The 27986-nt window shown below is 42.2% G+C and overlaps 1 protein-coding gene and 1 pseudogene across 1 annotated transcript; both read right to left on the bottom strand.

Annotated features, from left to right (window-relative positions):
• Nucleotides 1-2131: 2131 nt before the first annotated feature.
• Nucleotides 2132-4035, bottom strand: LOC123587499 (60S ribosomal protein L30-like). Its single transcript, XM_045457291.1, has 2 exons — nt 4020-4035; nt 2132-2547 (listed from the first exon to the last, which is right to left on the bottom strand). Exons 1-2 carry the CDS (start codon nt 4033-4035, stop codon nt 2132-2134), a joined length of 432 nt encoding a protein of 143 aa, XP_045313247.1.
• A 1155-nt stretch (nt 4036-5190) lies between these two features.
• Nucleotides 5191-5994, bottom strand: LOC123587498 (annotated as a pseudogene).
• Between the last annotated feature and the right edge of the window lie 21992 nt (nt 5995-27986).

Genomic DNA, 27986 nt, shown 5'->3' with positions numbered 1-27986 from the left:
ATCTCATACTGGATCCCAAATCAGCCCTTAACAGGTACGGAAAGATGGAGATCGTACCATGCATGTGAAACTTGAAATCAACCACAAGAAAAAAATTGGAAAGACCATGAATACTTGGAGATTAAAGAACATCCTACTAAAGAATGAATGATATAACCAAGAAATTAAAGTGGAAATTAAAAAGAACATGGAAGCCAATGAAAATGAAAACGTGACAGTCCAAAACCTCTGGGATGCAGCAAAGGCAGCCATAAGAGGAAAGTCTATAGCAATCCAGGCCTTCCTCAAGAAGGAAGAGGGGTCTTAAATACATAACTTAACATTACACCTAAAGGAGCTGGAAAAAGACCATCAAATGGAGCCCAAAACCAGCAGAAGAAGGGAAATAATAAAGATTAGAGCACAAATCAATGATATCGAAATAAGAAAACAACAAGAGTAAAACAGATCAACAAAACCAGGAGCTGGTTCTTTGAAAGAATTAACAAAATTGGCAAAACCCTAGCCAGATTAATCAAAAAGAAAAAGGAAAGGACCCAAATAACTAAAATCATGAATGAAAAAGGAGAGACCACAACCAGTATCGCAGAAATACAAACAATAATAAAAGAATATTATAAGCAATTATATGCCAACAAATTGGGCAATCTGGAAGAAATGCGCAAATTCCTAGAAACAGATAAACTGTCAAAACTGAAACAGAAAGAAATAGAAAATTTCAATAGGCCCATTACCAGTAAATAAATTGAATTCAGTAATTAAAAATCTCCCCCAAAATAAGAGTCCAGGGCCGATGGCTTTCTAGGGGAAATCTACCTAAAGATTAAGCTAACCAGGCTGAGTGCTCACTGTGTGCCAGGTGCTGTATTAACTCACTTACTCCTTATAAACACATTTGGGGTTACATGTTATTATTACCATGCCCAGTATAAAAAAAATATTTTTATGTTTATTTTTGAGAGAGAGAGAGAGAGAGAGGGCATGAGTTGGGGAGGGGCAGAGAGAGAGGGAGACACAGAATCTGAAGCAGGCTCCAGGCTCTGAGCCGTCAACACATAGCCCAAAGTGGGGTTCGAACTCACAAACCATAGGAACATGACCTGAGCCAAAGTTGGAAGCTTAAGAAGAGTTTCTCGCATTTGAAAACACATTTATTTTAGCTCTGAGCAGTGTTTTTTTGCTTAGAGTCTAAAAAATAATCCTGAAGGACACTGACCTTGTTTCAAATGCTTCTCTTCTTTGCTACTATCCCTGACTTTAATCCCACCACGTAGCCTTTGAGGGCCCATCTTTTTAAAGCTTGATTGACTGACCGCCAAAAAAACGAAGAGGAGGAGAAGGATTTATAAAGATATATAACTGCCTACCCATGGGTTCACCTACAACCCATCTTGGAGAATGGTGCACACCTCTACTCCCCTAAAAGGGTAGGGGGCACTTGGACAGCCCACTCAGATGCAGGCTGTAATTACTCAGCAAGAGATACCCCCAAATTGATGGTAAATGTTCAGCTGCCCTTATAGACTAACCTCGTACAACATCATGACTGAAACCATTACCTCCAGACATGCCTATATGTTTCCCAGTGGAAGGACTTATCAACCTAAGCTTTCTTGTGAACATTTTTCAGTACCTTCCTTTTGTTCATTTCCTTAGCCCTGTTTATCTCTGAGGATTTCTCAGTGTTGTTGCAGATTCTCTGGTTGACATGGGAATGCTATTGCTTCTGGCATTCTCAGCTCTGTCTTCACATAACGCTGTCCTCAGCAAGGTAATAGGAGCTAACATCATTAAGTGCCATGTGCCAGGTGACATTCTAAACAATTACATGTATTTATACATTTAAATCTTTGTAACAGATCAGTGAGTTAGAAATGGGAACACAAAATATCCCAGCCATTTGCCCAAGATCACAAAGCTAATATGTGGCCCAGAAGGACTTTAAGCCATTCAGTTTAGCTTCGGAAACTGTGTGCTCAATCAGTATGCTTGTTGCCACCAATATGTCTATATTTCGACCCTAATGATACCTATTGTAGCTTTACTTATTTATGCCACACTACCAACTCACACACACTTTTTTTTTTAACAAGCTCTGGCCAGTTTTAGTAAAGAAAAATGTTTGCGTGATTTACCTTTCCCCAGTCTGCAGGCTTCTCATGACATTAGAATCACCTGGATCAATGGCAACCAGTGTGCATCCTCTGTAGTATCTCCCACATGTTGTGCCCAATTCAATTTTATTGCCACTGTAGTGATGGACACCACTTTTGGCCCACATGGTACAGTATTCTATTTCAGATTTCCTCAAGCCTGGGCAGTTGTTGGCAAGGAGGATCCGTTTCACTTTGCCATGTCTGATCATTTTCAGAGCCTGCTTGTACCCCAGAGCACACTTTCTACTTTTCATAACAAGTTGGAGCCTAGGGTTGATCGTCTCCAGTGACTTTTTCATCTTCTTTGCAGGGCTTAGACCCTCCTGCCTTAGGTGCCAGAAGACCTCAATCAAGACCAGTCGACAAAATGGCCTGGAGCGAGGACAGAAAGCTCACGAACACATATTAGCACATATGCTGGAGCAGGAATGTGTTCCAAAAGATCATAAACATTACTGAGTGGGCAGGTCTGCTGCTAACATTATGGGCCTACCCTTGTATGTTAAGGACCTTTTGTCCCCAGCGGTGTTCAGAATTCTCTTTGTATTATTCAGGCAGTAATAACAATAGCTACCATTCACTGAGCAAATTTTACATTCTTTATGATTTTAAAAACATCCCTGCAAAGTTGTATAATTGACTCAATTTTTAACCTTATGAGTCAGACAGGTCAAGTGGATTGTTTAAGATCATCAGCGGGTCTGTGGAGATTTGAATCCAGATCTGCCAAATTCAGAAGCCCCTGGTTTTGCAGCTACTGTTTGAGCCTTCTTCCTAAGCCTTAGGCACAACCCTTAGGCACTAACCCTAGTGTAGTCAAATAAATAGCCAGATAAAGTGACTATCATCCTTGTGGAACTGTTAACAGCCAAAGAATGAAGGAATTGTTGGGGTCCAAGGGCAGGCCACCCCAAGATGGGCCACTTTGGCATAAAGATTATTTTGAGTTAAAAAGCAATCAAAACCCAGCAAATAAAAGAAAAGCTCTTTACTTCTCGCTCATGTGCCTAAAAAGAATTTATAGGGAGAGAACTATCATGATAGATAGCTACATTATGATATAAACTAGGTATGGCAGACAGGGAGGAACCTAACAAGACCTGTTTGGGTAAAGTCCTCTATGCCCCACTGTTTCTGAGTAGCCCAGAAAACACTTGTTTCCCAAACCTTTATTCTTTTTCATCTTCCTGTGACTTGCATTCCTTCTTTCAAAAGAAGTCCCAGACCCCTACCCCTTCTCCTTAGTCCAGAATGACATATATACCTTATTTTTCCTGCCTTTGGGATTTCCATGTCTGTGTAGATTCCCTGTACATACACTCTTAAACTTGATTTTCCCGTGTTAACCTGTCTCATGTCAATTTGATTCTAAGTCTGGCTAGAAGGACCTTGAAGGGAACAGGACATTCTTGTTCCCCAACATAACCATTGGCCATAATTATACATAAATTCTAGATTTTAGGGAAAAAAATAATTTGTAAAAGTTCAGAGAAAAGGTAGGAATGACTCCTTGGCAACATTCTAAAAGTTAAAATGGCTAAAAGAAGAAAGAAGTTTCACAGGAAAAAATTCTACCTGAACACTAACATTTGTCTTAGTCCATTTGGGCTGCTGTAACCAAGTATCACAGACTGGGGGGCTTACACACAACAGAAATCTATTTCTCACAGTTCCGAAGGCTGGAAGTCAGAGGTCAGGGTCAGCATGGTGGGAATTCTTGGGAAAAACCCCTTCTGAGTTGCACACTGCCAGCTTCTCCTTGCATCCACACGTGGCACAGAGAAAGAGTGAGACAGCCCCTCCACCTTTTTTATCAGGCTACTAATCCCATTCATGAAGGCTCTTCCCTCTGGACCAAATCACCTCCCAAAGGCTCCATCTCCAAATACCATTACACTGGGGATTAGATTTCAGTATATGAATTTTAGGGCAACATAAACATTCAGACCATAACAACAAATGACATAGATCAAGAAGAAATAAGGGGAAGTGTCTTTGACAAAAAAGAAACCAAAAGCAAATAAAAACAAACAATGCAGAGAGCTTTCTAATGATTACAGATTTTAAAAAGAAACACCTGAAATATGAAAAGAAGCACTTATACACTTATCACCAAGGAATATTAGGCAGTCATAATGATCCTAGGAAAAACAGAGTCCAAATTGCCCTGAGGCTTAAAAATTCAGTGTAAGGGCACTAAAAGGGGGCTTTTGGCTGGGCTCAGAGTAGGAAGAATGAGGAATGAAGAGCCTCTTAGGGGCAAGTGATGTCATGTTGAAAGCTAACAGAGAAAAGCAAGGCAATTCAACTCCTATACTCCTTTCTCTATCGAGGAAAGTGATCTTCAAACTGGGAAGGCTAGAACAAATATGGTTAGTAGGAAACTGAAACCTGTGATAGGCAAGGAGACGAGAAAACACCTTGCCACTCAAATGTGTTCTGGAGAATGACATCCCACTCCACAGAGGAAGGTGTGGGGTATAAGCAGCTGCAGGGAGTGATGGAGTATTGGAGGGGATTTTGAGGAATAGGAACATGCTCCAATTTAAAAAAAAAGAAAAGTAAAGTAAATGGGTGGATTACAGAAAGGTGAAAATTATCCAGACCTGAGAATAATTTTTTTATGGATATGTAGACTTTCATTATGGCAAGCATATCCATAAAGATCTCCTTAAAACAAAAATGTGTCCGAAGTATCTTTGTTAAGTAGTGATCTAAAATGAAGTAATTATTGGGGTACCTGGTGGCTTAGTCAGTTGAGCGACCGACTCTTGATTTCGGCTCAGGTCATGATCTCACCGTGGTGAGATAGAGCCCCACCTCGGGCTCTATGCTGGAGGAAAGGGACAGAACTATCTCCTGAAGTGGTGGTGACAAAAGACAGAGGTGGCTTTCAAAAATGCAAGGGACATAGCTAATTAACTTATCACCTCCTTCAAGCTACAGTGAGAATCTATTGGGAGAATCAAAGCCCCACAGCAGACGCATTTTAGGGCAGTTCATGAAATGCCTCACATTTCAGTAGAAAACTATTTCAACAGTGAAATGACATGGGCATCAGAAGCATACTTTGCTGTGACACATGGTAGTTGACATCTTTCCAAACAACCACCACAAGTCTGGGGTCCTCAAGAGACTGATGTCTCCCAGCTACATGATCATCTGTACTCATATTTCACTGAAGAACAGGAACTCTGCTGGCTGCTCCATATTCTGGGTGGAGAATGCCAACTGGTTTTACATAGCCTAAATCTACAAGGGTATCAACTGCCATTTTTAGTGCATCACCCCACAGAGTTGGCATCAGGTTTCATCTGGAAAATAACCAGTTCTTGGACTCACTCCTTTGGAGGTTTTTTGGGCCATGGTATGACATAAGTAACCTCAAACTCTTGTTAATCAATGAGAGCCAACTTTGGAATGAGAAGCTGTTCCTGGCCATCCTTATTTTTGGTCAAGCCTTTCTGAACTTCAGTTCCATGAACAAAACCATCATACTTCCAAGGCATCTGGGTAGTTCAGTCGGTGAAGCATCCAACTCTTGATCTCAGTTCAGGTCTTGATCCCAGTGTGGTGAGTTCAAGCCTTGTACTGGGCTCTGCACTGGGCATTGAAGCCTATTTTAAAAAGAGAGAGTTAAAAAAAAAAAAAAAAAACTATCGTACTTCCAAACATGAAACACTTTATTCACTCTACCTCCAAATGTTACACTCCAAAATCCAACAAATTCAGAGTCAGCTGTCCAAAGATGAATGGTTTTCTTAATATTTTCTGGAAACTCATTTTTCTTTAAAAGTTTAAGGTAATAAGTATAAAACTCATAGAGTACTTCATCATATTGTCAGCCCCCCCTCCTTAGCAAAGGTGAACACACCTGAGGGTGAATGGCTGTGTGGCCAGACCCCTCAGGAATCAAGACTAGTGGTAGCTTCAAGTTCTGGGAAGGGCAGCCCAGTGGGAAGGGAAGCCAGTCAGTAGTCTTTCAGAGGTCTCTCTTCCAATGTCTTCCTTACTAGAAACCAGATCCTGGCCAAGTTTTTTAATGTCTATTTATTTTTGAGAGAGAGAGAGAAAGAGCATGAGTAGAGGAGGGGCAGAAAGACAGGGAGACACATAACCCAAAGCAGGCTCCAGGCTCCAAGTCATCAGCACAGAGCCCGACGCAGGGCTTGAACCCACCAGCCAGAGATCATGACCTGAGCTGAAGTCGGAAGCTTAACCAACTGAGCCACCCAGGTGCCCCAGGACCTAGCCAATTTTTAAAAGAGTAAATATTTGTTAGTATTTAAAATATAATTATTAAACAGAACTACTTGTACCACTCTGATTTTTACAAAACAAGCTTTACCCAACTAACCTTGTCTCTATGCTAAGAAGTTATAAGGGAAGCCAACATTTTCCTGGGTCAAGATTTCAAGAAGTCATAGTCAAACTATCCCTATGGACAATGTGGATAAGCATGAAATGAATGGCAATTACACGAAGAAGAGTTTTCTTAACTAGTTGAGTTACTGAGTATATATGTTACTGATAAACTCAGTTCTGCCCATCTGAAAAGTAGCATGTGATGATGGGGGTAGGGGGAGGTTGCTCTTCTTGAAAAAATGCATATATTGGTACCTTTTTAATGACTTGTATGGATATATGGAAATCAAATACATGGTCTTTTGAGGCAATGCTTTGAAGATATTTTGACAGCCATGTAAAACTATTTAATTTTTTAAAGAAATTTTCCTAAAATGCCAGTTAATATAATTATATACACACTGACTTCCTGACCTTCATCCCATTTCTGAGTGAATTTTAGAGGCATAGTAAGGTCAGACCCAGGGATGGGATGAGGCTTTGAGGTGTCCATTGTTCACATTTCTAGGAAACAAGAAGATTTTTTAAAATATTTTGATGTTCCCATTTTGATACGATCACATCAAAGTTGTCATATCAAAATGTTTTTTCCAGACCCGATTCCCATACATTCATCTGCATCACAGATTTTGAAACTCCAGAGCAATAAGGATAGCTTTCTTCAGCACACCCAGAGGAGTTTACTTTCTGGTTGGCAGTAATTCCCTGGGCTTCTAATATTTGTGAAGACAGAAAGTGAGGAGGATTGCTGATGTGCTGGCTTCAGAGTCAGTATTTGATAGCTCTCCACCACGCTATAGGAAATACGGTTTCTTCCTGCCTATAGGAAATACGGGTAAAGATACACAGCATTCCAGGTTCTTTGGTTGTGAGCAACTGAAATAGACCCTCAGTAACCTGAGCAAGAAAGTACTTTATAGGAGGGATACTGGGAAGTGCTTGCAATAATAGTAAAAAAAGGAGGGGGCTGAACAACAGAGTCTTGGAAAAACCTAGAATCAGAGCAGCTGCAGGGATGTCAGTAGAAAACCCAAACACTGCTTCTGTAGGGAAGTGCCATCAACGCTTCCGTCCCACCGACCACATGTCCCTCGGCATCTCTGCCCAAGTTGCAAAGCTTGTCTCCTGTGGCATCCCCTCCTGGGATTGGGCTGTTGGGGGTCACGTGTGACTGACAGCCCAGCCACATGCATGCAGGAGGGAGGTTTCCCAAGGGAAAAAAAAGGGCACAGTCACCAGAGGACAGGGGCAGTCTGCTGAGAAAGAAAGAAAAAAATAGATCCACTGGAGACCTGATCTTCAGTCAAACACTCATTTTGGCAAAATTTGGGTTTGGTCTCACCTGCTTCATGGAAGTAGGGGCTTAGTTGACTGCAGGCTGCATGAGAGTGCCAACACAGTGCTGGCGGCCCCAGCATCAGTGGCACTGTGCCCCTCAGAGGTTCCACCCCTCATGGCACTGCCACTGTCCCGTGGGTGGCCTCCCGTGCTTCTGGGCTCAGGGACACTCCCCTTCTTCATCCTCTGGCTCTTGGGGTGGTAGCTGCTTCCCACAGTTACTAACATCTCTGTCACATTTGCCTTTTTGTTCCCTTTGCCCTTCCACAGCTACGTAGAAAGCTCCCGTATGAATTTGTCTCTACTGGAAATGTTGCGAGTGTTTCTACCTTCCTTTCTGGATCCTGATAGATGCACATGGTGAGGTTCGCAGTAGGCTGGTGAGGAGTTTCACACCATTTCATACTTAGAACGGGTGTCTTGTGTAAAGGAAGACTTTAGGGAATGTGATAACCAGCTTCTCCTATCTGAAGAGCTTTCATCTGAAAAGGGGATTATATTTATCCCGTGTAGTTCCAGAGGGCAGAAGCAGGATTAGTGAGCAGGAGTTTTAAGGAAGCAGCTTTCAGTTGAAAGTAAGACGTGGTCCTCTAAACACCTGAACTGCCCACAACGGAATGCACTGGGCAGCTTTTTTGGGGGGTTAGTCAAGCAGAGGGTTCGTCTCAATGTCTCCGAGACACCAGAGAGGTGCCCACCAGAGTGACAGAGCTGGGCCAAATCATTTCTCAAGGCCCTAAAATCTCCCTGCAGAATCTGTAGGCTTCAATTAAGGATTTGGTAATTTTCTATCGGAGCTTGAGAACAAAGCTAGAATGCTTAGTGGCCTGCAGAAAATAGTAGCTGTTATCCTCTAGGAATTACCGTGGCCCCCAGAGTAATTTAAAGCAATGTCTCTTACTCTAGGGCTGAAGAAATTATACTTCCCACCAGTCTATACCCAGCTCAGAGCTGACACCCTTTAGTAAAAGGATTCTTCTCATTTGTTTACGTCCCTGGTTCCCCTCTGTGTACCTGGGATTTACACCCAGAGGCCCTTTGGAAGGGCCAAAGCTGACCACAGCCTATGACTAATGGAATCAAACGATTCTAGTGTTCTGAAGAGAATGGCTCATGCTTGTGAATATTGTGTGATGAATTCACATCTCAGAATCCTTCTACTGCAGTCTGAGGCTTCCCACATCAGCCCTGGGTTCACAAGGGATGGACGGACAGTTATAAGGGAACCAGACAGGACTTCAAAATCCTGCGACTATCTTCCCGCCACCTTGAAAATCCCACCACCCGTCCAATTCTTGCTTCAACTGTCCTTAATCTGTGTACATCTTGTACAGCCCACCCTTCTGAGGTCGGGGCACGTAGCACGAGTCTCAAAATGGCTGTTCTCCATACACTCGTTTTCCTTTCCTGGAGCAAAACTGCCTTCAATTGTACTGTGGCTGTTTGGGGACAGGAGAGGAGAAAGCCATTCCCTCTTGAGCCCTGTTAAGCCAAACACAGAAACGTAAAATTCTGACTTCTAATATGCTCAGAAAATGGTAACTTCTAGCACACTAAAAGAATCATTCTCTTATATTTTCCAATGAGAATATTGGAAGAGAGAGGAAAATGCCATGTTTTACCCATGATCACATACCCCAGATATAACAGGGCCAGAAATTAAACTAGAGTGCTTTTTGACCTAGTCCAGGGATGCTCCCCTGACTCACCACAACACTATTGCTTCAAACGATCCTACTTTACAAGAGACGAAATCCATGGAATTAAGTGTGTCAGTGGCTCAGCTCGGTTTTCTAGCAAGTGATGGTTCAAGCCGACGGTGGGACATCAGTGGCCTGGAGGTTGCATCTTCTGCCAACACAATACCTTGTAGTTAATTCTACTTTCCATTCTGCTTCCCCTTAATTTTTCCCGATATTCTTCCCATTCCTCTCATGTCGCAGGGCGATTGCCCAGAAGACAAAGGGAAAATGTCTGACGATGGGTGGGCGGAGTCTGGCTCACCTATTGGCTAAGGCACCGGACACCTGCCATGGTTTAGGGCCATAGGGGTGCAAAACACCTTAAGACATGGACACACTTGTGTGCCAAAAAGTCCAACAAGAGCAAAGAATAATTGGGAGTTAAACAACATCCTCTTCCAAAAGCTTATCCCCAAAATTAGGGCTCCAAGGCCATGTTCTCCTAAGAAAACACAGTTGGTTAGTACCTGGACTGAAGGAGCAAGGCTGGGTAGAGGCTGGTGCTAACAGGGAAGCAAAGGGCAGGAATATAGAATATTGTGATGTGGTGGGAGGTGAGGAGGTGGGAGGTGGGATGTGGGGAGGTGGGAGGTGGGGAAGGAGAGGTGGGAGGTGGGAGGAGGGGAGTGGAGAGGGCACAGCAGGTTGTCTCATGGATGGGCCCCCCTTTGGGATCCACTGTCCTGCTGCAGGTCAGGAGACCCCTCCTCATCTTCCAGCTCGGGAGATTTGAACTGCACTGTTCATCCAACTCTGCTCTCTGTTTCTACTCCCTCTATCCCCTCTCTGCCCACCCCTCATATTGTTCCCCTCCTTGTCCCTTTATGTCCCTCAGCCCTCTCTCTGCCTGCCCCCTTCCAGTCTGAGGCAGCCACTTGGGGACCCTGCTATCCAATAATTAGCCTGAGCAGCTGCTCAACCAAACAAGCTCCAGAGATCCGCAGCTGGGAGAGTGGAGTCCTGCCTGGAGGAGGGGGAAGTGGGGGGAAGGTCCACCAAGCCTTCTCAGGTGGCCAGATGACGCCTAATTAGGCCCCCTGCTCTGGAGGCCTCACCAGATGGGCAAATGCCTGGAAGCCTTAGGGAGCCAGCAAGACTCTGTGGGAACTCCCAGTGTGTGGTTTCCTTTCCAGCTGCCTCTGGGGCTGTGGGGGGAGGGTGGTTAAAATAGTAATTGGTGCCTCAGGTCAAGGGGCCTCGCTTTTCCCTGCCAGGAGGGGAGATGCTCTGCTTCCCAGTGGTATAAACCTCCCAAGCCCTCCCCCCGCAATTGCCAGCCTGGAGTCCGAAAATGATTTTTTGAGACGCACACCAGAGGAGTTGGCACTGGGAACATTTTTCTAAATCTAAACAATGCACACCATGCATTCACAAAAGGCAGAATTAAACTAGAAGGGAAACATGAAGAAAATGCGTAGGTTTCATTCTTTCCATCTCCCCAGCCTGCAAAAGTGATCTGTGAACGGCGTGACAGAGGGAGAATGGAGCAGTAAATGATTTAATTTTGACAGCTTGAGGTTTCTGGGCAAAGGAGAAGTCAGGGCCAGGCAGTAACGGGAGGGGGACCTCTGTGGAAGGTGTACGTTTTAGATTGCAGAGTGAGGCCACTGCCTGCCAGGGAGAGCTGCCCTCTCTAATCCACATGGCCGTGGCACCACCCCCTGCCCCTCGATATGGCCATATCTACAAGAAAAGAATGCAGGGAAGCAGAAAATGTGCCACCCTCCTTCCCCAAAGTTCTGTTACCAAAAGGAGTTTGCCATTCAGGAACCCAGCCCGGCATCGTTGTAAATACTGGTGATGAAGGTGACGAACGTTAAGGGAAAAAAATTACAAGAAGCAGAGCTAAGGATGGACCAAATGACCTCTTTGTCCTTCCCTCTTTTGGACTTCCCTAACTCCTTGTGTGACAGAGAACATCTTTGCCTTTGGATGAAGACAGTGATATCTGTAGTGCTTAAATCCTTAACTCAAATGGCCTTAACTCAAATGGCCTAGTAAAGTAAAGGTCAGGAAAACCAAGAAATCTTTTCTACCTGACACCATAGCCCTTACATCCCTGTTTGCGATACCCTAGAAGCAACCATACAAATTCGGAGCAGACACTCACTCACTTGGTGCTTTCCTTTTTTCAAGCTGTGAGAAAGTGAACTCACATCAGAATTGGTTTTACCTTACAATCACCTTCTAGCCCAGGGATGATTATTTTCTGTTATATGTGGAATAAAACCTCCAAAATAAAATAATAAGACGGAGAAAATTAGTATAAGAATTATTCATTTTGATATTTCCTCTTTACTCTTGTTATTAATATCCCTAATTTGTGGGACCAATTTGTGGATGGGATGGGCTATATGTATGATTACATTTTTGGCCAGCAGAGGACCAGGCTGGCAGAAGAATGTCTTTGAGAAAGCTCAGTTCTCCTTAGTTTCTGGAGTATAGCATATTTTCTGCCAGTTCAGGCTGATACAGTGGACATTAATTGTTAATTCTCCTACAAGAGCCATCTGCTAAACCTTGATGCCTTGGAAATCTGGGGAAACAGCGCCATCTAGCAGCCCTTGCTCTAAGTGCTTCGAAGCTGGGTTTATCTGTCGTTAAGTGACCAGTGGAAAAGGCCACCATCCTTTTGAGGTTGACCAAGTTGGTAAGATGCTCTTCACAAGTCCACCTTGGCTATCAATGAGCACAATCGTTTTGCAACCACTTGGAGTCCATTTTGCTTTAGGTAAGTAGCTCAGCTTAAAATTCTGGATGGATAAGCCAGGTTTCATAAAATTACATTAGCATAGAGCATTTCAGAATATACGAGAGGGAAAAGGCAGTCTTTTCAATAAACGGGGCTGGGAAAACTGGACAGCTACAGGTGAAATAATGAAACTGCATGATTTTCTTTACACCACACACAAAATCAAAGTCAAAATAGAATAGAGACCCGAAACAAAACAGGAAAGCATAGAGCACTTCATCCATGAAACACGAAAGTATAGAGCATTTCATCCATGAGACGCTTTAGAGCTAAGCATTTAAAAGATAAGGAAATTTGGGGTGCCTTGGTGGTTCAGCCAGTTAAGCATACCACTGTTGATCTCAGCTCAGGTCATGATCTCACCGTTCATGGTTTTGAGCCCCACATCGGGCTCTGCACTGATGGCACAGGGCCTGCTTGGGATTCTGTCTCTTCTTCTCCCTGCCCCTCACCTGCTTCTTCTCCCCCTCTCTATCTCAAAATAAATAAATAAAATTTATAAATAAATAATAAGGAAACATGGGCCCAGGGAGAAAAAGATACCTACCTCTTCAAGGTCACTCAGTTAGTTTGTGGTTGAGTCAGGCTCATGAACTAAAACCAATACTACTATTCACAGAATAGGAGCAACACTTTTTCAAAGGCAGGCCAGAGATGAAGATAGGACTAAGACACAGAAGTGAGAGCAGCCCTCGGTAAGCGAAAGTGTGGGTCTCTTTCTGAATCCACATAATAACTGTGGTATGACAAGGCAGATATTAAACATAAGGACAGATTTTGGCCCGTGTCTAGGACACACGCAAAAAACAGTAGACAGATCTTTGATCAGCCCTCCAAAATGTCATTGAAATGGCTGGAACAAATATTTGGGCTATTCCCCAACCCAGCCTCTCTGTAGGCTAGCCAGTCAAAGTTCTTCTCCCTCAAAGGAGAAATACTACAGATTTTAATTTGGGGAATAGGGGTTTTCAGGTTTTTCTCCTTCAAAAGCCCTCTGGAGCTCTGACTTCAAATATGTCAGAGTCTCTTTCTCTCCTTTGGTGAGGAATGTTGTGGAGGCTTTTCCTGTCAGAGCTGGAAGGGAGGGGCCTTCGGGATGAGCTCGTGCAGCCTGCACATTTGAATTGCCTGGAGGAGACGTTCAAAATGTCAGTGCTAGGTCCGTACCCCAAACCGATGAATCAAAGTCTCTAGTATAGAGCCTAGGTATTAGTAATGTTTAAGTTCTCTGAGTGATTCTAATATGCAACCGAGGCTGAGAATCACTAGCTTCTAGCCCAACCTTTCTTCTTAAAGATGAGAAAACCAAGGCTCGGAAAGATAAAGTGACCTGCCCAGCAACACACAGGAAAGTCACGGCAGAACTGAGACCTGTTTTCTCTTCCCTGTCCTTCACGGTCTGCTACAGTTTACTACGTCATGCTCAGCAAATGCAGCATGCTAGACCTCACCAGCCACCAGCCACAGTTGTCACCCCATGCAGACACTGCCCCAAGGGACAACCATCTGGGAGTAGCTGTCTATGGATGGGAAGTGCTCCGAGCGCTGGGCAAACTCAGCCTTCAGGAACCTGAAAGAAGAGGTGCTTTCTCATCTAACCAATGCTAACCAATGTGGGGGTGCTGCCACTTGGTAATATATTTTTTCCAGCTATGATTTTCGGAACCGCAGAAATAACCACACGGTGGGTTTGGGGACTTTGAGGTGGACCAGAACCAAGACCCATTGATCATCTGATTGGTGGATGGTAGTGGCACTTTGGGTCTACAGGTTACACTAGTTTCCAAAAGTCTGGTTCCATCCCTTTCCTCATGCACCATCACCCTGATGAGCAGCCATGGGCTCTTTAGGGAAGGTTGGGAGGAAGGCTGACAATGTACACTGTTGGCTGTGCAGCAGGATTTCCTCAATGGGACTTTTCCTCCCTGTCACTCGAGGGACTCTGGGTCTAAGAACTAGCCCAAGTCTGGGAATTGGTTTCGGGTCCATGACCTTCTATTGACCTTTACCACATCTAGAGCTTTTCTTTTTTTAAATTTTTTTTTCAACGTTTTATTTATTTATTTTTGGGACAGAGAGAGACAGAGCATGAACGGGGGAGGGGCAGAGAGAGAGGGAGACACAGAATCGGAAACAGGCTCCAGGCTCTGAGCCATCAGCCCAGAGCCTGACGCGGGGCTCAAACTCACGGACCGCGAGATCGTGACCTGGCTGAAGTCGGACGCTTAACCGACTGTGCCACCCAGGCGCCCCATAGAGCTTTTCCATTCATGCAAATCATGTAAGCCGTTAGTAGCCTGCCCATCTGTTTCAGCCCAAGGAATATCACTATCAACTACCTGGCCAAAGCAACGTTCTGATGGTTATACTATTCTGGTTACTGCTTTGGCTCTGCTAACCTTTCAGCAACCTCACCCACCTTGTCCTTGGCAGTTAAATACCACCTCTTGCTCCCAGGTTCCATCATCCCCACTTAAGTCAGGGAGTCCAGTCTAAAGATAGCAGGCTCCACCGTCACTCCTGGCCCATAGAGAAGAGCCACCACGGTGCTTTTCAAGGATATTGGGCCTCTCCCCCGGCAAATGCATCTCACCCAAGTTTGGTGAACGGATTACCCCCTGGACCCTCGGGGAGAATACAGTCAGGAGATGGGTGAGGTGGTGTCATATTATACACCTACTCTAGCATTCCCATCTCCCGAAGCCTTCGGATACCTTCTTCCTCTGCCTCACGGAGGCCTTCCAAATAGGTCTTCCTGCCCATCCCACTTGTCAGAAAGACCTGGCCAGGACTCATTATCTTTTTGTCTTCATGACAAATCAAAACCCCAGTGATTCCAATATTAAAGTTTTGCTTCCAAACATCTCCCAGGCTGTTTCTCAAACCTTAAAAATAGCTTTAAAAAAATCCTGTTAGACAAAGTGCCCCTGGTTTTACAGAAATAGCAGATCGTGAACCATGAAATGAACAAGTGCATTAATACCAAACACTTAGAAGAGAAGAATGATTCAGGAAATCTTAGCATAAGATTCTCTAGACGAGGTTTGCTCTGACCAGGAATATACCAGCAGGCCATTGGCATGAACATCCCAGGCTGAGCCTCCCTGCCCTACTTCCTAGTATCACCCCCTGCCTTCCACCAGACATGCAAAAGTGGGGGGTGAAGTATCTTGACCTTGTGGAGCCAAAATTGTTCCAGGGCTCATAACTCTATTGTTCTTGCTTTTGACCTTTAGCATTCCTGAGGTAAAACAGAAGCTTTTCCAGGGTGGTGGGTGTTAGCAGCACATGTAGAGATTTGCATTAGGCTCCACACTGTACCCAGGGATGACTTGGTCTGCAGCTTTTTTTTTTTTTTTTTTTTTTTTTGGATTTGGATGTTGTGACCAAAATAACACAGGCTGTCAAAGAATTCAATTCAGGAATGCTTTCACACTGCGGGCCTGTCATGTCACTCCCCAGTGAAACCCTGGATTGGCTTCATCTTCCAATGGGACCCCCTTTCCTCTCTGGCTCACTTTCTATTCTGCTCCCTTGCTCGCTGTGGTCCAGACACAGCAATTTCCTTGCTGTTCTTCAAACATGCTTAGGCCCTCCCCCTGGCCATTCCCTCCACTTACCATGCCCCTCCACCAGTTAGCCCTCTGACTTCCCTTAACCTTTGCTCAAATGTCACTCGAGAGCCACCCTGACAATCCCATTTTCTACTACATCCCCCATTTCCCTCTTCTGCCTTTTTTCCACAGTACGACATACACTATACTTCATTTATTTTGATATTGTCTGTCTCCCCAACTAGAACGAAAGTTCCACGAAGGCACACATGCCGGTCTCATTTGTCACTGCTGAATCCTCTGGAAAAGCTTGGCACATGGTAGGCAATGAGTAAATATTTCGAGAGTGGGTGAATAAACTACGAGGTTCCTGGCTCTGTGGTTGAGACGATTACAGCTCAATAAACAGGATCCATGAATGAACTAGATATGGTCCGTTTGCCTGCTTTTTCTCTCCAACAAAGTGGAACAATCTCACAGTGATCAATTCAATTAGTTAGGAATTGCCCGACTGTGATACAATGTACAGATACAACGATTGACATTTCTACATTTCTTTTTCTAAGTTCTTTAGTTAAAAATACACATACATAACTAAAGCAAAATGTTTCCACTCTACCTAAGCTTGCTATATGCCTGTAGTTAAAAAAAAAAAAAAAAGTGCCTCTTGTCCCAGTAAAAATGGTCTTCATCATTTTGTTTGGAGAAGGAGGTTTAAAGTATAAGGGAAATCATAATTGTGATTCCTTTCACTCTGGATTCATAATGACTCTACAAAGACAGCAGCCTGTGTTTAACTCCATAGACCTGGAGGAAGTGAGAGGAAATCTTCAAACACCTGAAGGTGAATAGCATCAGTTCACTGCAAGAGGAGGCCACTCTTGTCAGTCCTCATCTGAGTAGTTTTCCTTTGGGCTGAACAAGAGGTTCAGCCAATGAATTGCTTAGTTATTAAGGTTTATTCTGAATTGAGACAGCTATCTTATATCTTGGAAATTTACCACCAAGAAATACATTCAGCAGTTGGGGAACTCCTGGTAAAATATTCACTCTTATATTTGTCAAATATTAACTTAGAACTTCATAGGCATGTTGAATAAACCAAGTAGAATGTCCGGAGACAATATTTCAGCATTCTGAGAGACAGGAGCTCCAGGAAGGCCTCCCAGATAGTGTGTCCTTTGGACAAGCCCTGAACAAGATGACAAAGAAGCCATACAGATGTAGGAGAGAGAACATTCCAGGGAAAGAACTTGCAAAGGTCCTAAGATGGAAATGAGTTTGACATGTCAGGACACAGGAGACTCTCCTTTTGGCTTTTCTCCTTTCTCCCCTTGGGTGGAATCCCAATCCGTCATCCTGGCCCAGAGGCCTGCCTCCCCTTCTCTGGTAGATCCAGGGCCTTCCCAGCTCTTAGCTTGAATTGGACATCTCAGAGTAACTCTGCTCCAAAACTTCTGTTGCCAGGGGCTCTAAGACTAGTTCTCCCAGGTAAACAAAACCCCTTTGTCCACCCACAGACAGGAAGCTGTGGATTCCTGGCCTTTCCACACAGGTTTTCTGTTGCTGACAAACTCTATAATCAAGTAGAGGGGTTGGCCAGATTTCACGTGTCCCTGGGCTGTCCCCCCCTCCCACCCCACCCCCACACTCCCTCAACAGAGCTCAAAACATGAAAGGTAAGGTTGAGCTGAGCTGCACAAAGGACACTCTCACAGTGTGTCCCATTTCCCACAGGCCTGACACATGTCATCATCACGAGTGAGCTGGATTCCCCATCCCCTCCCAGACCCTGCAGGGAAGGAGGGGAGTCAGCAGCAAGGAAGAGGAGGGAGCCACCTCCCCCAGAGTCAGGCTGGGGGTTCCAGTTAGGGACACGAAGTCCTGACCAGACCTTCTTCCTGGAGGGAAATCACAGTGGGTAAGGGGAGAAGGAAACCCGGCCATGGGTTCAGAGCTCCTCTAGCCCGTGGGTATGGGCGCTGCAAACAATATACGGGCTGTGGTCACTGCTGAAATGGGCCCAGGTTTATGGATGTATTAATGTTTTCACTGTTGTCCATTTGTCTCAGCCTCATTTCTAGCAGCTCCCAGTTCCATGCTTAGATGCAAGATGGGCCATTTATTTGAACAGAAATATAGAAAGAGTGAATTTAAAGGATGCTAGAAAGGCAGCGTCAGCCAAGGTACCCGTGAGTTGTCCACTGCCTGCTTGCTACCATCTTTTTCTACTCTGACGCCATTGTGCTAGATGCCTTCTGCACGTCACCTCATCTAACTGCCATCTCAACGTGATGCGGGTCTACTGTCCCCAGGTTGCAGATGAAAGAACTGAGGCTCAGAAAAGTAGAGACACCTGCCCAGGCTCACACAGCTAGAAAAGAGCCGGAGTTGGACAGAAGTGTTAGAGTCCAAGGAGACTGCTCTTGGAAGCAGTGTTTCCCAAGACACTTGGAAGAGGATTAAGTATATGCTGAATACCTGTGCATATGTTAAATTTTCTAATTCACTTTCTTAGAATTTCAGGATTTCAGGATTCCATCAAGTTTCTGGTAGGGGGAGTGGCAACAGGGGGGTAAGGTGTAGGAAAGATGCAAACCCAGAGGAGAGCGTTGCTGACTTCATGTGCGTTTGCCCCTGTGGCCTGAGCTGGCTTTTCTTTCCAGGGGTCAGGGGAGAGACACCTGTGTTAGTCATCACCTTCTCCTAGTCCAGCTTTCTATCCTGCCTGGCAACAGGCTTCTCTGGTATATAAACAAAGTACCAAGCTGCCAAAACAGTGTGGAAGGGAGGAAGCCGACAGGTCTGCCCTTGAAAATCTCCCCACTCCCAGGCTTGACACCTCCCTTCATTTCACAAATACAAACAGAGAGGCACAGAGAGTGGACGAAAATGGCCAAGAAGACATCACCAGTCACGCAGAATCAGGATGAGAAAGAAAAAGCAACTCACCCATAGTTTGTGTGTTCATTCACTCCCTCGTTCATTCGTTGGGATTCGTTACAACAGCAAAGCCCTGGCCCTCATGGAGCTGATGCTAAAGTGAGGATTTATATACCATAAATGAATAAATACACACTGCAGTGTAAGGAGATCAAGAAGAATATAAAGGAGCTGAGGACAGGCCTCCTGGGATGACTTTGAGCAGAGACGTGAATGAAGTGAGCCATGCATACAAGGTTACTGAGAAGGGAACATACGTGGTGTTTGCAATAGTGGTGGGGGGGCCAGAATACCTCGATAGGAATGAATGAGGGATAGTGGGGTAGAAATTATGTTGAGAGGGAACTAGTGCTCTATCATAAAGCATCCTGTGTGAGAACAGGATTTTGGATTTTTTTTAATAGTGATGCAAAGCCATGGGAGAGCTGAAAAGAAAGGAACATCATGATCTCTTTTATGTTAAAAAAAACAACAAAACCTCCTTCTTGTTACCCTATAGAGAAGAACCCACAACGTGCAAAGCAGGACAGGTAGAAGGTGCTGGTGGCACGAGCTAGAGCAAGAGGAGCCGGAGTGAGAGGTGGGGAGGTGTTGAGGCCAGGAAGTGTTGCCCAGGTGGAGGGAAAGTAACCTGCTGATGTATTGCATGTGGAGCGTGTGCAAAAGACAGGATTCAAGAACAACCACATAGTTTTCATCCTGAGTCTGTGCTCAAATGGTGACACCACTAAAAAAATCTTGTACACGTCCTAATCTGTGTCAAATTTAGCCTTGTATCTCTAGCCCTCAGAATGGTAGATCCCACATAACAGGGGCTTAATAAATTTAAATGATCAGATGAATGTGGTGATTAATATGTGTATGTATACACAAATGCCAACATTCAACTACCCTGCTCCCCTTTGGCTTTTGCTGTGGTTTTTCAATTATTTTAGCTTTTTTTTCAGATAAAACCTTGGTTGGAATACGGATATATAAAACAGACCAATTGCACGATGTTATTAATGGTTGTTTACAATTTTAGTTTAATTATGACATTTACTTATGATAAAGTCAGTCAATGAGGCCAAATGGTTCTGATAAACACAGACATTTGGAATCAGATGATACAGATGACGACTGCAGGTTTTTATGTGCTCTAACTTCCAATTTATTTGTTTTGTTTCGTTGAACTTTATAAAGAAGTGCTTACAGCTGGCAAACGTTTTCAATGTGCTATGTGCCAGTTAGTAATGCTTTAGGCTGCATGTAAGAAAAGAGTTCAATGTCAGAGGATATTTACTATCGATTAACAAAAGCTAGGAATATAGAAAAGGATACCAGTTAGATGCGGTGGCTTATAAGACTTGAACAAGTAGCCCCAAAGGTAGGCAACACAGAGCAAGTTCAATGGTTCAACAGTGTCCTAAAGGACCCAAATCTCTCCATCCTTCCTTTCTGCCCTCCCGTGGCTGACCTCTCATCCCTAGGACGCCACTTCATGGTCATGAGCCGTAAAAAAGCTGCCAAAAAACTAGAGCAAATGGTGGCCGGGACAGAGAGAGAGCTCTTTGTGACATGCTCCCTATGTGAGGGAAACATCTTTTCCAGACACCACCAACAGAGTTCTCTTGTGTCCAGTTGGCCAGATCCAGGCTGCATGCCCTCTTGTAGACCTTCACTAAGCTACAGGACTTTCTACCTGATAGCTGAACAAGACCAAGGAAAAATTTCAAGAAACCTTTCAACAACCAATCTGGAAGCTTGAAAGTGGTGGAAACAGTTTGCATAAAGTGGAATAAATAATCATACATGATGTAAAACTGGACCATCTCCTGTTGTACTCAGTGGCAAAAGGCAATTGTGACCAGATCCATTCTGAAGATTTCAGAAAGTAGAAATAAACTGACACAAAGAAAGACATACTAAATACTACATTTTTTCTATTTATCAGTATCCCATTCACTGTGGCCTCTGCTCCCCAGAATCTCTCTTCTCTTTCCCATAAACCCCTAAGAACTTCATTCTTCCCTGACTCCTGTCTGCCATCTTTCTTCATCCATAGTCCCTATGATCATCACCAGTCCAATCTCTTGATTTCTCCATTTGCACCTCTTCCCACTACCATGATGAGCACAGAGTCATGAAGACAAACTTGTTCCCCTAAGAGTGAAGAAGGGAAAAGGCCATAGTACCAATGCTTCAATATTTTCACCTCTGTCACATAACAGTATTGAATAACAATTCTCATTTCCTCTCATATGCGATAGAATTAGATCAGAAGTGCTTCAAATTTACAATAAGGGCAAAAAAAGTACTTATCGTTCAACATTATGAATATGCAGCATAAGTTAACTTGTCATTCCATTAGTGATTCAGTAACATGTCAGGAAAGGCTCTGAGCATCTACTTCAGTATGATCCACGTATACTTTAGGGTTGAACTCTTGCGCAATTTTCTAAGATTAGTTAGATGCTGGCCTGAATTTTTTTATAAAACCAATAGCATTTTTTCTCAAGTTAAAAAATATGCTCAAAGATAGTAGAAAAATCCTTATTCAAGGGCTATACTCCTTACACAGACACATACAGACACACACACACACACACACACACACACACACACACTGTAAACCTAACAACACAAAAACCTCTAGTGTTAAATTGAAAATGGGAAATATTTGGTGTGGGTTTTTTTCCTTAGTCTATAGTTTTTAAATGAGCTAATGATGCATTACTTTAAACACACACACACAAATCAATTCACCCCATAGTAAGGTAAACATGAGTTGTTTTACACATGATTTTTCCAGACTCCTGCAAACGTGTAAATGTATTAATGAAGCAAAGTGTCATGTTAACAAGTTAGCAAGAAACATAGGTCTCCCAATAAATTCCTAACCCTGCCTGTGTACAATGGTGAGCAAGAACCCAAGCAATTCAGTCTATGAACTCAATGCAGCCATCCCTTCTATGACAGGCATATTGACCCCTTCAGATTGGAAAAAAATTTAAAAAGTAGAAACTCAGCAAAAAAAAAAAAAAAAAAAAGACTCTGCTTGGAATGGAAAGGACCATGACTCATGCCAGTGGAAGACCCCATTCCCTACCATGCACAGGCTATTTGGTAAAAGGTAGTTTCTAGGATTATGGTTGTGTACCTTGGGCAAGACTCTCAACCTCCTCCAACATGGACGAGATAACCTGCTAATAATGATCATGCCAATAAGGCAGCAGTGGTTGAATGAATGAAGAATTTCATTATCAGTTCAATTTTCAGCATCAAAAGTTCAAATTATGGAGCATCATCTCCGATAAAATTGAAACCTGAAAAACTACCTATGATTTCCACCCCACCAGAATGAAATTCTCTGCCTTTGAAACCCTTCAGGAATTCTTTATGTACTTTTAACTTGAAATAATGACTTCATTTCAAAATAAAGCAGCTATAGATTTTGAGGTTGGCTTGCTTCTAATGATTTCGGTCTTTTCATCCAAGGCAGGAAAACTAGTCTGACCTTAATCACTGCAACAAAGAAGTTAACCAACACCACAGCCGCTGTCCCACCCCACTCTTTGATATAGACAACTAGTAGGAGTTCTTTTTGCAATGGCAGCTCCATATCCCAACTTGCCTGCCCTTAAGCTCCCCGTATACAAGAGCTTTACTGTCTGATCCTGCCTTACTTTCAGTCTTCTTAGCTGAGTTACTTGATCTCTCTTATAAGCTTAGGTCTTACTCAAGTCTCTAAAGACCAGTGGTTCTTCAGGCAGGGCATGTGTATGATTATGGACTTTCTCCCAAAGTCTACAGTTGGTTTTGCTTCTTCTACTCCCAACATTGTATTCTATTCATTGGCAGTTACCTGAGTCATGAGTAACTGTATCTCAAGACACAGCAATGTCAAGGCCAACAAATTGTATTATACTTTATAAAAGTAAGTGCCCTCCCCTTCGAATCATACATTTTGATGGACTAAAACTCATCAATAAATCATGGTTCTTACTCTAATGCCATGTTTACTTAATTTTCTCATTATGAGTTCTCAGCACATTAAAGAGCTGCTAAGATGCACTGTGCTTTTAACAGGTAGCATACATTAGCAAACAAATGACAGAAAACCGAACTCAAATGGTATGAACAACAGACACAGTTTTTTAAATTTCATAGCTGGAAGACTAGGTAGGGATATAGTAGGACATTGTTTTTAGCTCCCTCATTTCTTTGAGGACTCAGCTTTCGTTCTTCTCTTCATTCTGCCTAATTCAGCAAGTCAGCTTATAACTTTCTTCATGGTGATAAGATGGTTACAACAGTTCCAGATATCACAGATCAACACAACAACATTCCACAGCAAGAGCATCAGGAGAGAAACTGTCACCTTGCCCCTAATCCCTGGTTTTCTTTTGTCAGCCAGAAAATTTTCACAAGAGCTCCAAAGTTATCCTGCACTACCTCTCATTGCCCATAATTGTGCCACATTCCCAACCAATCATTCACAAAAAGGAAATGAGACCACCTAGTTACTTTAAGGTCAATCTGTATTTGCTCTGGGCTGAGATTATGGCATACCCATTCTTTCCCAAAACAAACAAACCAACATACACACAAAAACCCAGAAGAATGTGAAGCATTAAAAAATAGAAAAGGAGAAAAGAGAGAAAGGGGGATATCTGGGGCAATCAAGTGTGCTAAAAGGAATATTGGAGACCAAAATGTAAATAAAAGCACATTCCTCAATTACTATATCCCCAAAGCCACTATGTAATATTATCAGATTTACACTCAGCACCACCTTCATGATAAGGGCAGAAAGGTGAATAGAGCCATAAGAAATTCACAAACTACTGTTGATAAGGCAGTGGTAAATTTTTTTTTTTTTTGCATAGCAAAGATACTTCTATATTTTAGGGTCCATTACTTGAAAGGTTTCTGAAATCTGCGTGCTTTTTTTCCCTCATCTAACATAAAATCAAGTTATCATCTAGGACACTAGATGAAGTTTATCTCCATTGTAAAGAGGTTCACAAAGGCATTGGTATTATCTAAAGATAAAAACAAATAAATAAATACTCACTACATGATTTTAATACTTATTTCACAGTTACAGTTATTAAAACAGTAATTTATGAACATAAGAGTAAGGAGATCAGTGAAACTGAATAGAAAGTCCTGAAATAGATGTTCACATATACAGGCGGTTGATTTTCAACAGATGATGTAAAGGAATCAAATAGAGAAGACAAGTTTTGTTTTGTTTTGTTTTGTTTTTCAGAAAATTGAGCTGGAACTGATAAACCATAGGAAAAAAGAACCTTAATCCCTGCCTCACACTATACATAAAAATTAATTTGAGGTATATCAAACACACAAACATAAGAGAAAAAACAAAGCTTTTAAAAGGAAACTATCTTTATGACCTGGGGATAAGCAAGGATTACAGTACACATATTTCAAGAAAAAAATTATGCAAAAATGTTGACTGCAATTTTATTCATAAATAACTCCAAACTGGGGGGGGGGGGGAACCAAATATCTAAAAACAGGGAAATGAGGAGCACTTGGGTGGCTCAGTTGGTTGAGCATCCAACTTCAGCTCAGGTCATGATCTCACGGCTCGTGGGTTGGAGCTCTGTGTCGGGCTTTGTGCTGAATGGCTTGGAGCCTGGAGCCTGCCTCGGATTCTGTGTCTCCCTCTCTCTCTGCCCCTAACCCACTCGCATTCTATCTCTGTCTCTCTCAAAACTAAATAAACATTAAAAAAAATTTTTTTTAAACAGGGAAATGGAAAAATAAATCATGGTATATTAATAAAATAAAAAATTAACCATTGGTACATTCAACAATTTGGATGAATATCAGAAACATGATGCCAAGTAAAGAGGCCAGACACAAGAGTATACATATTGCATTATTCTACGTATAACATATTCAAAGACAAGCACAACTAACATAATGTGCTATAATTAAGAATAGCCGGCTTCCTAGACTATTGGCTGGAAAGAAGCACAAGAAACTTGAGGTAGCGAAGGAAATGTTCTATTTTATACGGTGATAGTTACTTTAATGTATACATGTATCAAGATGTATTAAATTATACACTTAAAATCTATGCATTTTTTATTTGCAAATTATTCCTCACTAAATAAAAATATATAAATGCTTGAATACATGAGTACTAAATATTAAGTTGCATTTTTCTTTTGTCTATATTTTAAGATTTCTTAAATTATGAAGCATATTTTGATTATGGATTGTAGAAAGTTTCCAGTCATCTGGCATCGAATTCTTTAAAATGACATAGATATTTATGATTTATTTATTTATTTATTTAGTAAACTTTTTAACTGAAGTGTAAAATATATGCAAAGATCCCAAGTATACAGCTTGATATTTAAAAAAAATAAATAAATACCCCCATATAACTAGATGGAAAACATCACCAATACCATGGAAGTTTCCTACTGCCCCCTTATTGCTATATAGTGCTCCACTGTATAAATACACCACAGCTGATTCTGCTACCAATTTCTGGGTATTATAAATAAAGCTGCCAAGAACATCCTTGTACATTTTTGGTGCAAATATGCATCTATTTGTGGACCATAATGTAAGCATATGTTCAGCTTTCCTAGATATTGCCAAAATGGTGGTGCTAATTTACATTTCCACCAGCAGTGTATAAGAATCCCAGTTATTCAACATCCTTGTCAGAACCCGGTATCACCAGATTTGTTTTTGGTTTTTGGTTTTTGGTTTGCTTGTTTGGTTGGTTATTTTGTTTTTATTGTGTGTGTGGGGGGGGGTATGATTTGGCATTTTGGTGTTTCTTGGGTTGTTTTCTTCTGGTTTTTTTGTTTGGATGTTTTTTTTATATTCTGTTGGTATCTCATTATGGTTTTAACTTACAGAAAAATTTAACTTAAACTTGGATTATTAATTAATGATTAAAATGTCTTCAAAAAGATTATATGAAGAAGTAATTATATGCTAGAGAGCATAGAAACAGAGCAGCAGGAAATGTGGAGATGTCACAATTCAACATTTTCTTACAAAGCAACAACCCAACAACTAAGTGCCATAAATGACCTATAAAAGAGTTGATGAAGCTGCATCTGCCACTGACTCACACAGGGAGGAAAAGATATTAGGAAAAGATTGCTTGTCACAATGCCAGATAATACAATTACAAGCAGCAGAATCAGTCAAATCTTCATGATAACCCTATGCAATAGATGTCACTATCTCTATTTTATAGATGAGGAAACTGAGTAATTAGCAAAACCAGAATTCAAATTCAGGTGGGTCCAATTCTAATATCCATGCTCTTCCCACATTAAGTCAAGCAGAATACAAAAGAAGCAGAGAAAAAGCTATGCCCCTTGACCATATAAATCGTCATAGTCTGTAATTTTCAAGCTCATTATCTCAATAGAATACCTCCCAGTATTATGAGTATCCAAGCAAGGCCGAGATAAATCCCCACTTTGCTATGAGAGAACTGAAAGATTGACTGATCCCCATGATCACAGGGCTGGTTTGAGAAACAGAGCCTGGATCAGGATTGGAATCCCCAGCTCCCCAAGGACAGGTCATTAGGCTTCACCATCATAGGAGAAATCAGCCAAACATACCCATCTTTCATCAGATGTGTCTCCCATCAAACCTGAGCTACAGAGCTTGGGTGTGTGAGATGCATGGATGTCTTGGTCTCCTCCCCACCCCTTACTATATACTATATTCTCTTTTTTCAAACAGCTAGCATAAGATGCTCTGGAAAAGAATATTCACTGTCAAGGTTTAGTATTTTAATCAGTCCCTCCTCCCCCCTGAATTTATAAGTTTACAAAAGGGCGTTGATCACCCATCTACCATCCAAAAACAGAGTCATCAAGGATATGAAGTTCTACTTAATGAGGAGCCAAAGAAATATTTTAGAGGTGATCGTCTTCCAGGGGCATGTAAACAAGACTGTTGGTTAGGTCTGGAGATTAAAATGTCCAGCAATCCAGTAGAAACTACCTTGCACTGAAAGAACATCTCCATTTAGAGTTGAGACTATCTTTCAACTACATCACTCATGATAAGGATAAAGACTTCCCAGTCCATTGACTAGCAAAGATAAGCATTTAAGTGGCCTAATTATGCCTGAACTGGCAAATCACCCTCACAAGAAAACTAATGCTTTTTGCCAACATAGCAACAATCCAACTGTTCCTTTGTCTTCATAATGATTGGGTTAACAAGGCAGGAAACCCCTTCGAAATCAAGTTTGTATACACTTTGATTTACCGTAACTATCTAAAGTAGAAACCCTTTTCCCAACCAAGGGAGGAAAAGTCTCAGCAACTTGAACAGCTGGCAAAATAGAACACATATTTCAAATGCATGATATAAAAATGATATCCAAAGACCTATTTTCTATGGAGGACGATAATTTCCACAAGTAAATAAGTCTCCAAGCTACAAGTAAGACTAGAAAAATGGACAATGAGGTTATAGCTGGGAGCTTATCTATCTTGTTAATACCAGCAGTCCCCTGCTAGTAAATCCTCCCTGACTAGCAGGAAGTTCTGGGAGTGGGCCACTAGGCAGAATGAGAGAGGAGGTGTGCCATTTCTAAGTTTAGATATGCTAAATCAACCCACTCATGTCCAGTGGAGTGAGGGAAGGGACTCAAGTTCTCAATCTTAATGGCAGGGTAAACACAGTATCAAAAAAATACTTTTAAAGGTTAAGGTTACTAAAAAACAAATATTATAGAACTTAGAGAAAACTGTCAGACCATTGAATTTCCTTCAGCGTCTACAACTTTCTTTCTCTTTAAAATAGACTCAGAAAAATAATTTTTAAATGAATAATTCTGTTGTATGAATAGTTTTTCTCTAATTTTTAATTTTTCATATGTTCAGATTTTCATGTACTGACTTTTACCTTAGGCTGTAGTTCAGAAAATGGAGGGAAAATCATTATATGAAAGTGAGGGAGTCAATAAAAGTCAAAGAAACTTGCATCAAAGTATTTGGAAGCACTTTATTTGATAATTTTCTTTTCAGTTGGTCTCTCCATTGAGAGGAGTAGAAGATTCCTGTTGGAAAACAGTAAAATACAGAATGGATTCCCAAAAATGAAGATCTTCATTGGGGTCCTAAGGGAA

Source organism: Leopardus geoffroyi, chromosome D3 (assembly GCF_018350155.1).
Source record: "Leopardus geoffroyi isolate Oge1 chromosome D3, O.geoffroyi_Oge1_pat1.0, whole genome shotgun sequence".
Lineage (NCBI taxonomy): Eukaryota > Metazoa > Chordata > Mammalia > Carnivora > Felidae > Leopardus > Leopardus geoffroyi.
This window is presented reverse-complemented; position numbering and strand designations above follow the sequence as displayed.